Source organism: Saccopteryx leptura, chromosome 4, assembly GCF_036850995.1.
Source record: "Saccopteryx leptura isolate mSacLep1 chromosome 4, mSacLep1_pri_phased_curated, whole genome shotgun sequence".
In the NCBI taxonomy this organism is placed as follows: Eukaryota; Metazoa; Chordata; class Mammalia; order Chiroptera; family Emballonuridae; genus Saccopteryx; species Saccopteryx leptura.
The window spans coordinates 191181238-191196969 of NC_089506.1; the positions used below are offsets into that span (position 1 = coordinate 191181238).

Here is a 15732-nt window from a genome sequence, read left to right on the forward strand (position 1 = left end):
TTTTCACTCTGTTGATTATTTTCTTTGATGCACAAAAGTTTTTAATTTAATGTAGTCTAATTTATCCAATTTTCTTTTATTGCTTGTGCTTTTAATGTCATATCCAAGGAATAATTGCCAAGTTCAATGTTATAAAACTTTTCCTATATGTTTTCCTCTATGGGTTTTTTAGTATTACCTCTTACAGTTAGGTCTTCAATCATTCTGAGTTAATTTTTGTACATGGTATAAGATAGGGTCCAGCTTCATTCTTTTGCATGTGGCTATCCAGTATTCCCAAAACCATTTGTTAAAAGGGCTGTCCTTTCTACTTAAACGGTTTTGATACCGTCCTTGAAATCAATTGACCATATATATGAGAGTTTATTTCTGGACTGTCTATTCCATTCCATTGGTCTAAGTATCTGTTCTTTATGCCAGGACCACAGTGTTTTGAATATTATAGTTTTGTAATAACGTTGAAGGTTTGAAATCAGGAAGTGTGAGACCTCCAACTTTTTTTTTTTTTTTACAGATTTTTTTTGGCAGTTTGGTGATTCCTTGAGATTCCATAAGAATTACCAAATGTGTTTTTCTATTTCTGCAAAAGATACTATTGGGGCCCTGGCCGGTTGGCTCAGCGGTAGAGCGTCGGCCTGGCGTGCGGGGGACCCGGGTTCGATTCCCGGTCGGGCGCATGCGGGAGTCTGTCTGACTGTCTCTCCCTGTTTCCAGCTTCAGAAAAAGAAAAAGAAAAAAAAAGAAAAAATATACTATTGGGATTTTGATAGAGATTACATTAAATCTATAGAGCACTTCAATGATCTATATCAGGTAGACATCTTAACAATATTGTCTTCCAATCAAGGTAAATGGGATTATCTTTCATTTATTTTTGTCTTTAATTTCTTTCATCAACATTTTATAGTTTTGGGGATACAAGTCTTTCACCTCCTTGTTTAAGTTTATTCCTAAGTATTGTTTTTGATGCTGTTGTAGATAGAATTCTTTTCTTAATTACCTTTCTGGATTGTTTGTTAATGTGTCAATATGCAACTGATTTTTTTTTTTTTTTTACAGAGGCAGAGAGTGAGTCAGAGAGAGGGATAGACAGGGACAGACAGACAGGAACGGAGAGAGATGAGAAGCATCAATCATCAGTTTTTCCATTGCGCGTTGCAACACCTTAGTTGTTCATTGATCGCTCTCTCATATGTGCCCTGACCGTGGGCCTTCAGCAGACCGAGCAACCCCTTGCTTGAGCCAGAGACTTTGGGTCCAAGCTGGTGAGCCTTGCTCAAACCAGATGAGTCTGCACTTAAGCTGGCGACCTCGGGGTCTCGAACCTGGGTCCTTCCGCATCTCAGTCCGACGCTCTATCCACTGCGCCACCTCCTGGTCAGGCAATATGCAACTGATTTTGAGTTTGATTTTGTATCCTGTAAATTTGCTAAATTCATTTATTAGTTTGATCAGTTTTTTTTTTTTAAAAATAATCTTTCTTGATTTTTTAATGAGAGAGGAAGGGGAGAGAAAAAAAGATAATTTTACTTATTCCTTTTCAATTTGGATGCCTTTATTTCTTTTTTCTTGTTTTTGTTTTTCCTAATTGATCTGGCTAGGACTTCCAGTACAATGTTGAATAGAAGTGGTGAAAATTGGCATCCTCACCTTGCCCTTTTCAAAGAAAGGGAAAGTTTTCAGTCTTTCACCATTGAGAATGATGTTGTCTGTGGGCTTTTCATATGTGGCCTTTATTATAGTGGGGTAGTTTCCTTTTATTCCTAGTTTGTTGAGGCACCACTTTTGCCTCTTCCTTTTTCCTTTCTCCTCAATCCAGATGAGGCCAACTTGTCACTTTCCTTCATATAATAACCCTTTACCTGCATTTTAGGGTGGACACCTGAAAGAAGGCAGCTTGGATTTTCCTTCTTCAGAGAATTTTCTCACAGTTCTCTTCCCCTTTCCATTAATTTATCCAGTCACAATGCAACCCTTTGTTGAGACTGCTGCATGTGCCAGGCATGGGAATTGGCTTTCTTTCCCATGGGAGGTTTCATGTATGTTGTCTCAACCTTCACAGGAGCCATCTGAAATAAAGACGATTCCTCTTTCTATATTCAGAAGCAGAGTTGCAGAGGGGCTTGCCCAAGGCAGAGCCAGTTCCTCTGACTCCTTTGTGTAACCCTTGCTGTTCCTGTGTCTAGCCTTTAAGCCATGTTGCTGGCCCACGGGCAAATGCCTCTTGTCCCTCCTAAGCTGGCTGTGATCTTAGTGGAAAGGGCGCAAATCCAGTCCTGAAGTCTGCTTTTTTCCTTATATTCACAGAAGTCCTGGGCCGATGTCAAGAAGTGCAAAAACAACATGCGTCCGAATCGGGCTTTGGTGGCTCAGCTGTCACAGTGGGAGAAGGTTATTCTTGGAGGTTTTGTCACGAACATCTCGGATCCATTCTACTGATCTCTGTGGCCCATGTACAGGTCCTGAAGAACTTTGTTTGGGAGATTCTTGTGGGTAGTGGGCCAGGATGTGTAACCAGGCTGGTGTGAAAGAAGGTCTTTGCAACCTAGAGCCTCTTGTCAGCCTCCTGCATTGGTTCTTCCCAGGCTCCTTGTTCATGCCATAAGGCAGGTGCACTGTGCTCAAACTAAGTGAGCACCGCATCCTTGCAGCCTCCTGGACCACCCCCATGGCACTGCTGAGGCTGTCTCTGGAAGAGCGTCTGGCTGCCAGAGCAGCTGTCCCCCAGGCCCCCCAGGACTTAGTCCCTTTGAAGGCTGCCTGGGGGAGCTCCAGGGGTTCCTGCTGCCACTGTTGGACCACAGGGGGTGTCACAATGCCCACCCATGGGCATAGATCCTCCATTCTTAGAGATGCCAATCCCAGGCCCCAGGCTCCACAGCTGAGAGGTTCTGGCACAAGGGCACACCTTTGCCTCATCCCCAGCTCCAGCATGCCCCACCACTCCACTGGTTCATCACTTGTACGGATTTCCTTCCTTCCTCCTACTCATTTCTTTCTGGCTGCATTCACTAAGACGAGATTCCTACCCCTTCTTTCTTCCACACCCGGGTTTCTAGAAATTCCTTGGGTCTTAAAGGGAATTTTCTTCACAATGCACTTAAGAGCACTGGCAGCACCCACAAAACAAGCCTGGAGTCAGGAGAGGACACAGCGAAGGGGACTGATGAGGAATTTAGGATATCCATCAATTGTTCATTCAGCAAATATACCCTGCTACATGGGCAAGGCTGGGGACATACAGATGAACGCCATTTCACCTCCTAGGACTCTGCAGAGGGTTGGATGTCCACCCATCCCTAACAGAAGCCCAAGTCCTCAAGGAGTGAGGTAAGGGTTTTTCAGGTAATGCAGGCTTTAGTCAGGATCTTAGCTGGAACACGGTCTGGCATGGCTGCCTAGCTATGGCTAGCTCGGTCATTAGGGACCTTCTGGTAGGCAGAGCCAGTGGTTGGATTCAGCTGGTTCGCACCGGTTCGGGAGAGCAGATACCTAATTTTTTGTTGAGTTCAGCGAATCGGTTGTTAAAATGGCACTTGTAATCAGGGTTCTCTCTAAGGTGGGCGCCTGGGCAGTAGCCCAATGTGGAAATCACAAAGTTACATTCCTTACACTTTTTTAATGTTCATCTGCACAACAGCGTATTCTAAGTGCCCATAGTAATATTCATTCTGTCCATAGGTGAAAAAAGTGGACAGAACTATGCTTGTAATATTTATTTATTCATTTCATAAAACTCATTAGAAAACATTGTTAAGAATAAATCACACAGCCCATCTGATGCTCAGATAAAAGTGAAGAAAATTGCAAGTGAGGACGCCAATCAAGAAGCAATATGGGCCTGACCAGGTGGTGGCGCAGTGGATAGAGCGTCGGACTGGGATGCGGAAGGACCCAGGTTCGAGACCCCGAGGTCACCAGCTTGAGAGCGGGCTCATCTGGCTTGAGCAAAGAGCTCACCAGCTTAGACCCAAGGTCGCTGGCTCCAGCAAGGGGTTACTCAGTCTGCTGAAGGCCCACGGTCAAGGCACATGTGAGAAAGCAATCAATGAACAACTAAGAAGTTGCAACATGCAACGAGAAACTGATGATTGATGCTTCTCATCTCTCTCCGTTCCTGTCTGTCTGTCCCTGTCTATCTCTGCCTCTGTAAAAAAAAAAAAAAAAGCAATATGGGCCTGACCAGGTGGTGGTGCAGTGGATAGAGCGTCGGACTGGGATACGGAAGGACCCAGGTTTGAGACCCTGAGGTCACCAGCTTAAGCGCGGGCTCATCTGGTTTGAGCATCGCTCACCAGCTTGAGCCCAAGGTCGCTGGCTCGAGCAAGGGGTTACTCAGTCTGCTGAAGGCCCGCGGTCAAGGCACATATGAGAAATCATAACGTGCAATGAAAAACTAATGATTGATGCTTTTCATTTCTCCGTTCTTGTCTGTCCCTATCTGTCCTTCTCTCTGACTCTCTCTCTGTGTCTCTGTAAAAAAAAAACCCCAAAAAACAAAACAGAAAAACAAAAAAAGAAAAAAAAATAGAAGCAATATGGAAGTATCTTAAATAACAGTTTTATTGTTTTTTGTCAGGTACTATTTAATATTTCTTCATTAATATTTTAAACCTTTTATAACACAATCTAGTTTTGTGTACCTCTTTTATTCTCATTTAAATATTAAGTGCATGAAATAATAAACTACCTTTTGGTATATATTTTTTTCATACTTACCGTCGTGAGGGCAGAGAACTGGTTGTTAAATTATTTGAATCCCGCCACTGGGCAGAGCAGACTCTTTGGAAAGTTTTCAGTAGGGACATGGTGGAGATTCGCCTTGTGTTTTAGGAAGAGCAGTCTAGTAGCTGTGTGAACAGACAGTAACAAGTGAGCCTGGAGGCAGGGACACAGGAAGGAAGCCACTGTAAAAACCCAATCAAGGTAAGAGGTTCAGAATTCCCTCCCCGCAGAGATGGAGCTCCCCAGGAACAAAAATGTTTGAGGCAGGTGTCACCTTTCTTGGTTTACCTCCAGCATGGCCGGCCATGGCACGGCTGGCTGCACCAGCACACCAGCTGAACCCAGCGATGGGCCATCACCGCCCCAGCCCTCGTCCAGATTGTGAGCCGCAGGGCGAGCCGCTCTCGGGTGCACTTGGCCCCGCCCAGTCCCTGCCCCTGTCCTGGATTGGCTCAAGTAGGGGCGGGGCCAGCGCGGTCGCCGCTCCAGGTCCTTTTCCCATTGGTGGATACTGCGGCGCGAGCCCGGAAGCGGACGGGGGCGGAGGCAGTGGAGGGTGAGGCGCCTCGGCCCGCAGGATTGCGGCGGCGTCCTCTAGCCTCCACTTGTCTGGCGTGGGGCCCGGCAGCCATGCATCCCACGCTCCCGGGCCCGCTGGGGGACTGCCTGCGGGACTGGGAGGAGGTGCAGCAGGACTTCCAGAGCATCCAGGTGAGCGTCAGTGCGGGCGCGCATTGGCCCCGAGCCATGTCTCTTTGGTGGGGGTTCAAGGGTCGGGCAGCCCTGTGTCAGGCAGTGAGTGGGGAGCTCGGGGTCAGGGGTAGGGTAACCTAACGTCGTTCCCAAGGACGATGAGACCCCGGGTCCCGGTGTCTGGGCTGGACTGTCGTCGGCCTCACATGAGTGTCCGACAGAGGCACACTTTACCCGCGTGGCCGTCGCGACCCCGGTAGGACCCCACTGCACTTGTCGGACTTGGGGCTTCCTGCGAAAGAGGTCTCGACCCAGACCTCGCATTCTTTCAGGAGAGTGGTCGCTTGAGTCACTGCCGGCCAGGCCCAGCCTTGGGTCACTCAGCAAACATGCTGTGGGCGCCGGCCTGGCCCGCTGGAGCCACGGGAGTCCCGCCCTCCGGGTAGCGAGGTGTGGACTGAGTGCAGCTGGGGTGCTCGCCGGGAGGCAGCCAGGCTTTGGGAGGGGAGGTGGTGGTTAGGTGAAGTTGCGGGTCTGGGTAGGGGCGAGGCCGATTCAGGGTGAAGGGCAGCAGCCGCCTGCGAAGACAGGCCCGTGTGGCTGCTGCAAAGAGGGGAGAAGTGGGTGGGCCGTACCCACCTCTGGACCTGGCCAGGATTGGGGTCTCTTTGAGACTAGTGGGAAACCACTGGGAGAATTGGCTGGATCTGGCTTGTATGGGCCACTGTACTGCTCAGTGGGGAGTCCAGGGAGGAAGAGGCTGCTGGCCTCCTCTGGACAGAAGAGGTGGGGGCTGGGGATGGGCAGAGGTGGAACATGCTGGGTTCCCAAGGGGTGTGGTGGCCCTTCCTCTTACAGAAACAAGACCCAGGCAGGGTAGAGCTCAGACTAGCTGGGCTTTTGACTAGGGCTTTGCCTATTGTGGATGATTAGTTCCAGTCCCTTCCTGTCTGCATTGACTCCTAGCTGCCTCCTTGCCAGCCAAACAGCTACCATTAGTGCTTCTTCCCAAAGTCCTGAGCAGAGCAGAACTAGTCTCCCAGCCTGATTCCCACTGTCTTGGCCTCAGCCCCTGCCTGACCTTCCTCACATTGCCCCTTGCCCAACCTCCAGGCTGCTGCTTCTCGGGACTCACCCACCAGGGCAAAGTGCTCTGGGAAGCTTTGGGCCAAAGGTACTGGGGGAGGGGTATGGGACTGGTCTTAAAACAGGAGCTCCAAGGGCTGAAGCCTGATGACCTTTAACCTGGGAGGAAGATGCTGGGAGTGTCAGAGCAGAAGGCATCTTGGACATCCCCTTGTCCATGTAGACTGGACAGCAGGAGGATCTGAGAGGCCAGGGGTGGCTTCAGGCAGTCTGCTTTGTCCAGAAGGTGGACCTGTGGGCCCAGCACCCAGACTCAGGGTGGGACAGAGAGGGGTGGGAACAACTAGTAGATGGGCTGATACTTCAAAAAACCTTCAGGGAACTAGCTTGTTTGTGGGAGAGGGGTGCCATGGAGGCTGCTGGGCTTGCAGGAAGAACCCTATTTCCTTGCCCGCCTGGAGGAGAGAGTAACCTTAGGGAGGTCCCTACGCTGGCACAGCTGGCTGCCTCATTTCTTGCTGAGACCCTCCTAAGGAGCCCTAGAGGAGTCCATGCCCTGCCCCCTGCCCCCTGCCCAGCAGGCTCTGGCTTAGTGACCCTCCAACCAGTCTGACCCTTTCTCTCAACCCGGTCCCCAGGAGACCCACCGGCTGTACCGCCTGAAGCTGGAGGAGCTGACCAAGCTGCAGAACAATTGTACCAGCTCCATCACTCGGCAGAAGAAGAAGCTGCAGGAACTGGCCCTCGTCCTGAAGAAGTTAGGACCCCCCCTCCCCATGGCCCCCCAGCTCCCGTCAGCCTTGGTCTGAGGGTGGGTGTCTGACCTGGTGGGTAGAGGACAGGTGCTTAATAGAAGTGTCCTTGGCACACAACTACTCTCTCTGGGCCACGTTAGCCCACCTGCCCCACAGGTGTCAGTGTGATACTGGGGCCTCCTACTCTGACTCTGGCTTCTGTGGTTTCACCTGCAGATGCAAACCCTCCCTCCCAGTGGGGGCCGGGGAAGCTGCAAAGGAGCTGGAGAACCAGATCAAGGAGCGCCAAGGCCTCTTCTTTGATATGGAGGCCTATCTGCCCAAGAAGAATGGGTAAGACCCCTCCCCTGAATTCAGTTCACAGCCACTCCTGGGAGGGAGGCCTGAAGTTTACTCTTGCTCTGCTTGTTTGGTCAGCAGATCTCTCCTGGGCCTAATCTGGGCTGAGCAGTCGGGCACCCTCAGGGAAACAGCCTGTCTCAGGGGAGACAACCGAGTGACAGTGACAGCTCATTGCGTTGGGTACTTTGTGGGGGAACTACAGGGAACGGGAGTAAGGGAAGCCCCCAGTCCAGCCTAGGAGGTTGGAGAGAACCTCTTGGAGTAAGCGAGGCCTGAGCAAGTTACTAAGGATGAAGGAGTGAGCCAGGCCAACTCAGGAAGGCAGTAGCAGCAGGTGCAGTGGAGGGTGAGGTCATGAGGAGACACTACAGGGGAAGCCAGGCTGCAGAACCCCACCTTGGGCCCAGGAAGCAGGGAAGAGTGACAGGTCAAGTAACTATGTATTTCCATAACTAAGGAGGATGAGCTGGTACAGTGCAGAACCTGGGCTGAGTGAAAACAAACCAGCAGAGATGGCAGGTAGCCAGACAGCTGGGAAAGAGCATGTTCCAGAAGGCAAGGGAAGGAGTGGCAGTGGCCTCAGATCAGATGGCTGTGGAGGTCAAACTCAGTAATGAAGGGGAAATGCTTTCTGGAAGTCGGGGTGACCTTGGAGAGAACCACTTCACAGGACAGTGCAGGTGGAAGTTGATATTGGGAATGACAGACAATCTGAGAAACAGCCAAGTTTAGGTCACACACCAGAAGCTGAGCTGTGAAAGTGAAGAGAAACTAGTACCCAGAACTTAGCGTGTGGGTGTAGGGGGGTGGCTTTTGCTTGGGTGTATATGTAACTCTGAACATGGGAGAGACTTGAGTATATCTATCTGTGGAGAGGTGGGGCCAGCAGAAAGGGGAGACCCAGAAAAGGAGCACCAAGTGATGGAGGAAAACTGGGGAGATGGAGAGGGCTGGGCATGGGCCCTTGTTTGGGATGGTAGAGGGTGCAGAGATGAGGGTGACAATGCAGGCAGGGGACATGTCAGGTGCCTGGAAGGAGACAGGATGGAATGTTTGGGAAGGAGAGTTTGTCGAGGCCACTCTTGGGATGGGATAGGGAGCCAGTGGTGGTACTGAGAGGCCACCTGGCAGCCTGGCCCAAGTCCCCACTATGCCGTTAATCTCTTCACAACCTTGGGAAAGTCTCTTGACCACGCTGAGCCCATCCATATAGCTTAAGTGCAGATAAGAGCCCATGTATTGGTGCAGTTGCTTAGTACATGGCTGTGACTCTCTGGTTACCTCCTGAAGTTTTTCTGGTGGCGAAGGGCAAAACAAGTGTAGCTGGTGGGTGTGATGGCAGTGCTCAGAGCTGGGAGGTACAGGCTGGCAAGGAAGTGGTTGACATGTGAAAGAGGGCTTGAGCACTGAGCTGATTCAGGAAAGAGGAGCAGGGTCAACAGAGCCTGGGAGTCCCAGTGTGTGGGGGTACAGGTGGGGAAATGGGCTGGGAGGGTGGGCACTCGGGGTTCAGGATATAACCAGTGTTATCGAAGCTGTTCTGGGTTGTGAGGAGTTTGTGGGTGTGGGTTGCTGTGTGGACTTGGGGCTGCAGGTTCTCAGGGGTAGCAGAAACTTCAGGGTAGGTGATCGATGGTGATCGTGCACCCAGACATTGAGTCCACTGCCCAGGCCTGCAGGGGCGATCTGAGATGTGAGCAAGCCTTCTATAAGGTAGAACCAGGCTGCTCCTGAGCCCCCAAGGTGGGGAGTGTGGGTGATGAGAAGGGAGGGAAGGGATGGTGATTTACTTTAGAGCAGGATTTGGGAGCAGGCAGGAAGCAAGGCTGGGCATCCGTTTCTGTGGAGTTGGTCTCCAGCACCCCAAGGCCAGAGCCCTAAGCCAAAGCCATGGAAGGCTGAGTGGAGGTGGTGACCCAGCTTCTGGCCTGGCCCACTTTAGGGCTCTGTGCCCTTTGGCTTTCCTCTTGGTCAGGGCCTCTTCTCACCCTGTCTTCTTCCCTAGGTTGTACCTGAACCTGGTTCTGGGCAATGTCAACGTGACACTCCTGAGCAAGCAGGCTAAGTAATTGGTTGCTGTGGGCTGGGTCTCAGCTCTGCTTTCCACCCTCCTGGGGCCTTTCCACTCCGCCCCAGCTACCCTGGCTGAGTCTTGGGGTCCAGGGGCTACTCCCCCATATTGGCCCCATGCCACGCATGGAAGTGTGTCTGGAGCAGGCACTTCCCTCCTCAAGCAGAAGTGAGGGTGGGTCCCTCCAGCACCCCAGCCTGTCCCATGGATGTGTGCCCACCCCAGGTTTGCCTACAAAGACGAGTACGAGAAGTTCAAGCTCTACCTCACCATCATCCTCATCCTCATCTCCTTCACCTGCCGCTTTCTCCTCAACTCTAGGTGGGTGTCCTGCTGCTTAGAGCCAGCGCTTGTTTTATCCTGGCTTGAGCACCAACCCTTGTCCTCCTCTGCAGAGTGACAGATGCCGCCTTCAACTTCCTGCTGGTCTGGTATTACTGCACCTTGACCATCCGAGAGAGCATCCTCATCAACAATGGCTCCAGGTGGGCAAGGGCCTGACCCCAGCTCCTGGAGGGCAGGGGAGGGGGCACTGGAGCAACCCTAGAAAGTGGGGGGCAGTGCTACGGCCCTGAGAAGCAGGAACTGGGTTGGGGTGTTGGTTTGTTCCTACCTCAGACAGTGCCCTGTCCCCGAGCACCAATCCTGGGGGCTAAGGGTTACAGGAATGACAGCAGCTTCCTGATATAGGATCAAAGGCTGGTGGGTTTTTCATCATTATGTGTCCACGTTCCTGTCGGGAGTCATGCTGACATGGTGAGTGGCCCAGCCTGGCTCCACGGGCCTTGGAGGGGGAGAGCCAAGGAAGAGAGAATTGGCATTCCGAAGCTCCCCCCTTCCCTCTGCTCTCTCTTAGGCCCGATGGCCTAATGTATCAGAAGTTCCGGAACCAGTTCCTGTCCTTCTCCATGTACCAGAGTGAGTGTCTCAGAGATCCCTGCTCAGCTCAGGACTTGCCCAGAGGGAGGGGCAGGGAAAGGACTTGGGGCTCCAGTCCTGTGCTGATGCCTCCCAACCCCCCAGGCTTTGTGCAGTTCCTCCAGTATTACTACCAGAGCGGCTGTCTGTACCGCCTCCGAGCCCTGGGTGAGAGGCACACCATGGATCTCACTGTAGGTGAGTCGGGCATGGCCCCCATTGTGGATCCTGACTGGGGATCTGGGAAGGGGAACTCCTTTCCTCTAGACCTGGCCTGACTGATGGTGTCTCTGCCACTGTCCCCTCTCTCTCACAGAGGGCTTCCAGTCCTGGATGTGGCGGGGCCTCACCTTCCTGCTGCCCTTTCTTTTCTTTGGACAAGTAAGTCGTATCTGTACCCCCATCCGTCTGGCTGGCCAGCCCCTGCTCTGGGTGAAGCAGGGACTGTGTTCTATGTGAAATTTTACTTCCTCCCAGTTCTGGCAGCTTTTTAACGCGCTGACGTTGTTCAGCTTGGCCCGGGATCCCGAATGCAAGGAGTGGCAGGTGAGCTGGGGCCCCTGGAAAGGACACAGGGAGGGCTGGACTTTGGCTCATGTCCTAACCCTGATTCCTCCCCCAGGTGCTTATGTGCGGCCTCCCCTTCCTCCTCCTCTTCCTTGGCAATTTCTTCACCACCCTGCGGGTCGTGCACCAGAAATTCCACTGTCAGCGGCATGGGAGCAAGAATGATTGAGGCTGGGTCTTCTGCCCTCTTGCCTGGAAGGGGCTTCTGTACCCCATGTTTTGTTTGAGGGGGTGGGGACTCCCTCATCCAGGAAGGTCTTTTCTGCTTTCCTTGGGTTTTGTGGGCCCCGAAGGCTCTGCTGGTGAAGACCTGGGCCTGTGTCCCAGCCTGTGGGGAGCTAGGGGCCTGTGGCTTCAATAAAGGAACAGAGGCAGAGAGATGGCTGGAGGTGTGGTCTCCTGAGGGAGAGCAGGGGCCCAGTGGGTCACTGTGCTGCCACAGCATGGGTTCTTGGCGCTCCAAGTTGGTCTCTCTGGTATCTGAGTTAAGTAGACCCAGGCAGAGGCCCCAGATCTGTTCGAGGAACATCAGGCAAATACAGAAAACGAACTTTATTCCAAGGGCCAGAGGTTATTTAAAATTATTTACACTCATTGAAAATCATGTAGATGGGCCAATCCCCCGCTCAGATGAGAACCCCCCCCCTTCTGTACAGCCACTGAGCGCGTGAGGTGTTCCAAGTGTGGGCCTGGTCACCGTTGGCCATGTGTCCTATGACCCGGGGGGCGCTGAAGGGCAGGTCTTGGGCCCAGAGAAGTCTTGTCTGCATTCCTGGGACAAGGCCCAGCAGAAGCCATCTAGGAGACTGGCAGAAGGGGGCTCGGGGGAAGTGATTACATGGGGAAGCAAGTCTATAGGGCATGAGAGCAGGCCGGGCCTGGTGGCGCCTAGCTCCATACATCCAGGGAGTATCGGCCCTTAGTCATCAGTTTCTTGATGTAGTCCACAGCCTGAGTGTGCTCCATGGACCCCAGCTCAGCCACGATGTCGTAGAAGGTGTTCTGCACGTCCCTGGCCATGTTCCGAGCATCCCTGAGGGAGGAAGGACGTGGTGGCACTGGGTGCTGGGCAAGGGGTGTCCCCACAGGCAGCCAGCCTCCCTCCTCCCACTCTATCCTCACTCACCCACAGACGTAGATGTGGGCACCCCCCTCGTGGATCAGCTTCCACAGGTGCTCCTTGTCCCTCTTCAGTAAGTGCTGGACGTAGACCTGAGGGCAGAGGGTGGGCCTGTGAGCTGCCCAGTCTCGCAGCCCTCCACCCTGCCAGAGCGGCTCGCCCTTCCTCACCTTTTGGGGCTGCTCCCGGGAGAAGGCCACGTTGAGCTGGGTGAGGGAGCCCTCCTTGTGGAACTGGGTCAGCTCCTCGCGGTACAGGTAGTCCTCATCAGAGCGGCGACAGCCATAGTAGAGCAGCGTCTCCCCCACCTCCTTACCTGGGAGTGAGAGGGGTCAGGGTGAGTGTGGACTCTGTCCCACCCGCACTCTGTCCTGCCCCGCCCGAGCCCATACACACCCTGCTGCTGCAGCCAGGCCCGCTCCTGAATGAAGCCTATGAAGGGGGCAACCCCAGTGCCAGGGCCCACCATGATGACAGGAGTGGTGGCCTTGAAGGGCAGGCGGAACTGGGACTTTCGCACGAACATGGGCACCAGGGCCCGACGGCCGTTCTCCCCGGCAGGCTCCTTGGCCCGAAGCCAGCTGGTGGCCACACCCTTGTTGATGCGGCCAGACTTGGTTTCATATTCCACAGCCACGGCACATATGTGAACGGAGTTGGGGTGCACCTGGTGGAGGAGGGCAGGAGTGAGCTCAGCAGCTCAGGAGTCTCCTTCCTGCCACCAGCCCTGTCACCTGAGCCACCTTGGCACAAGGTTCATGCTCAAGGCTTTTCCATATCCTTCATGGTGCCCAACCCTCAAAAGCCCCCTTTCCAGCAGTATCCTGACTGGGTCTCGGCACTGGCGCTGTAAGCAGTATGCAATCGTACAGCCCGGCCTCTGGGTACACTGCCCAGTGAATGGAGTAACTGCCCCAGGTGTTTGGGTCCGAGCCGGGCATGCTCTGGGCTCCCATGCACCTCAGAGAAGCCAATGCTATGCTTCCCGTAAGTTGGCCGGGCCTGCCCTACCTTGGAGGATGATGCAATGGAGTAGTAGCGGGCCTGCAGCCGAGGCAGCAGCTCACACAGGTGGTCGATGGGGGGCCGCAGGGAGGGATAGTCCTGTAGGATGGCCAGGATGTGCCTCCGAGCCTCGACCACCCAGCTCAGGTATAGTTCCTGGGGAAGACAGAACTTGGGGTGAGGCGACACAGTGGTCCAGGGAACAGGGCTGAAGTTGGACCATGCTGCTCGGAGAGTGGCTGGGTGGGGCGGCCTGGGGCGTGCAGGCTAGGAGCCGAAGCCCAGGACTGTGGTGGTGGCTGTGCGGGTGCCAGGGGCAAGAACAGCAGATTACCTTGCCCTCGCCTGAAGAGGAGGCCATCTTACGCAGGTGTTCCTGCTCCGAGGGCTCTGAGGCGTACTGGGCCAGCTCGTAAAGCACGTTGGTGCGTGGTGGGTTGGTGATGTCCAGGTAGTAGGTGAGGGCCGTGCGGTAGGAGGTGGGGCAGGGGAATGGGTGCTTCTTGTTGGATTCCTCTGCAGGGACAGAGAAGGCAGGGTTTGGGGTCAGTGGGGTGCCATCAGATTGGGGTGGGGGGAGCCAAAGACTGCTCTGCAGGAAGAGGCAGCCCGGCCGGCGGTGGAAGCAAGGCCAGCTCTTTGCGGTGCTTCCTTGGCCCCGGGGCTGAGCCTCAGGCTTTCATCCGGCCTCAAACTTGAGGCCAGGCAGTCCTCACCAGAGGTGGGGCCTTGCTGTGGGAGGCCTGGCACTCACTGTTGCCAGGCCAGGAGTCAGTCCTTGAGTGGCTGCAGAGGCAGAGTACCTGCCTGCCTGTGGGCGGTGCCTGGTCTACTGTGGGGCCCCAGGCTCATGACCATGACATACCAACACTGGGGCTTTCAGCTGTGATGCGGGATCCTCCAGGTCAGTTTTTATGCTTGGACACACCTGGAGGTCTGCAGAGGGCATGTAGCTGAGCTCTCAGTGCAGCATCCTGTACACTCCAGGTGCAGCCACTGGCACAGGCCCTTGCTGCAGCCTTCTGCCGCCACCAGTCAACAGGCCGGCTTTTCTGACCTCTCCCCGTCAGGCCAGAACGGGGCCCAGCCTGGGAGCTGCCAAAAAGCATCTCTACCTCTGAGGCATGACTGCAGGGGCTGTTTATGCCCATGTACAAATGAGCTTCTGCCAAACTGCCAAGAGGGTTGCCAAGGGCACACAGAGGGCCTGGTCCAGGAAGGTCTCAGCATTTAGGGGTCTGGGTCTATTGAAGTGGAGCGATCTGACCTTACTGAAGTGTAACCTACATGAAGTATACAAGTTATATGTGTATAGCTTAATGCAGTGCTTTTCAACTGCTGGACCCACTCTGATGCTGTATGAAGTATAGACCCCATGGTTGGTTATAGACCGCTCTTCATGCAGTATCAAGGTGGTTAACTCTTTCGCGGACCAGCACAAAATTTCTGGTGGACCAATGATTGAAATAGATTTTCACAAACTGAATATCCTTGTGTATCTAGCACCCAGATAAAAAAAAACTGGGTGTTCCCAGCACCCCAGAGCCCGCGGAACCCAGAATCAGGGCTCAGGCTTCACACTACCAGAAGGGGTGTGTGAGTGCATTTTTCCTAAAGCTACATATATGCCTTGGGGAGTTCCGAGCCTCTGACCTCTTTCTGAGCAGCTCTCAACAGTAAAGCCCCCCCACAGGGGTTTAGATTCTCTTAGGGGAGAATGAGCACACCACAAGCTCCCCAGGAAGGAGCCACGTCTGACAGTACAGGGACATGCCCCACAGAACACAGACAGACTCAGAGCATGTCCGCTGTGCCTCCACTGGTGGCATGATGAATTGAAATAATATAAACCGCCCCCCTTTTGTGCTGTTTCTCCCAAAGGCTGACTCTGGAGCCAGTGACAAGGAGCAGCCAGGCTAGGATGACCGAGGACAAAAGTGAGTGGGGCAGCGCCAGGTAGAGCTGGGTTCCAGGTGCGTGGTGGGACCAGTGGTGGGTATCAAGGGGTTACAGCAAGAGGCTGGGGCCAGGCAGTCCTTTGAGGCCTTGGGGAAACCCTGCCCCACATTTAGTGCCTCTTACACTCTAATAATCCTGAATGGGCCCAGCGGGCTGTTAGGGTTGCTGACTCTGATCCCTGAGTTTACAGGGGAAGAGACGAGGGCAGCCCCAGGCAGCCCCTGGCCAGTCGTGGTAGAGCCAGGCCAAGAGACCAGAGCCCTGCCTGCTACCTCCTCTTCCCCACAGCACATGGGGGCTTGTTGGGCACTCCTCCCTTCCTCAAAGAACTATACCAGAGAGGGGACAGGGAACCCCAAAGTAGAGGGCCAGACCTTATAGCTACTTTTGCCCCTCATCCTCCAAGCTTATTACAGGCCCAGTAACTGTGGCATCGTGGGTGTAAGGGTCCTCTCAGACATCAGGGCTTCAGGCCCAAACAGCTCAACCTA

At 53.7% G+C, this 15732-nt stretch overlaps 3 protein-coding genes across 5 annotated transcripts in view; 2 read left to right on the forward strand and 1 right to left on the reverse strand.

The window, feature by feature from the left end:
- STYXL1 (serine/threonine/tyrosine interacting like 1) overlaps nt 1-2604 on the forward strand; it is a 73090-nt gene extending 70486 nt beyond the window's left edge. The window contains exon 9 of the mRNA XM_066382357.1: nt 2308-2604. Within this exon, the coding sequence (XP_066238454.1) occupies nt 2308-2439 (132 nt within the window). The 3' untranslated portion in view covers nt 2440-2604. The remainder of the gene's footprint in view (nt 1-2307) is intronic.
- Nucleotides 2605-5250: 2646 nt separating this feature from the next.
- Nucleotides 5251-11533, forward strand: TMEM120A (transmembrane protein 120A). 2 transcript variants are annotated; one of them, XM_066382365.1, is made up of 12 exons: nt 5252-5436; nt 7143-7261; nt 7476-7592; nt 9607-9666; nt 9898-9993; nt 10068-10157; nt 10363-10428; nt 10529-10590; nt 10696-10788; nt 10907-10971; nt 11068-11136; nt 11213-11533. In XM_066382365.1, exons 1-12 carry the CDS (start codon nt 5356-5358, stop codon nt 11324-11326), a joined length of 1032 nt encoding a protein of 343 aa, XP_066238462.1. In that variant the 5' UTR covers nt 5252-5355; the 3' UTR covers nt 11327-11533. The 2 variants fall into 2 exon arrangements, with proteins under 2 accessions (XP_066238463.1, XP_066238462.1); XM_066382366.1 differs by lacking the exon at nt 9898-9993 and having other exon boundaries at nt 5251-5436.
- Nucleotides 11534-11694: 161 nt separating this feature from the next.
- Nucleotides 11695-15732, reverse strand: part of POR (cytochrome p450 oxidoreductase) — a 78101-nt gene continuing 74063 nt past the window's right edge. For both annotated transcript variants that reach the window (XM_066382361.1, XM_066382362.1), the window contains exons 11-16: nt 13617-13798; nt 13289-13438; nt 12674-12944; nt 12448-12593; nt 12284-12369; nt 11695-12190 (exon numbers count right to left, since the gene is read on the reverse strand). In XM_066382361.1, the coding sequence (XP_066238458.1) occupies nt 12046-12190; nt 12284-12369; nt 12448-12593; nt 12674-12944; nt 13289-13438; nt 13617-13798 (980 nt within the window). In that variant the 3' untranslated portion in view covers nt 11695-12045. The remainder of the gene's footprint in view (nt 12191-12283; nt 12370-12447; nt 12594-12673; nt 12945-13288; nt 13439-13616; nt 13799-15732) is intronic.

Bases quoted from the DNA above. Each gene is read 5' to 3' on its own strand.
- TMEM120A (XM_066382365.1), top strand. From the start codon at position 5,356: ATGCATCCCACGCTCCCGGGCCCGCTGGGGGACTGCCTGCGGGACTGG. The intron at 10,429-10,528 runs GTGAGTGGCCCA...GCTCTCTCTTAG, and splicing joins TCGGGAGTCATGCTGACATG to GCCCGATGGCCTAATGTATC. The intron at 10,591-10,695 runs GTGAGTGTCTCA...CCAACCCCCCAG, and splicing joins GTCCTTCTCCATGTACCAGA to GCTTTGTGCAGTTCCTCCAG.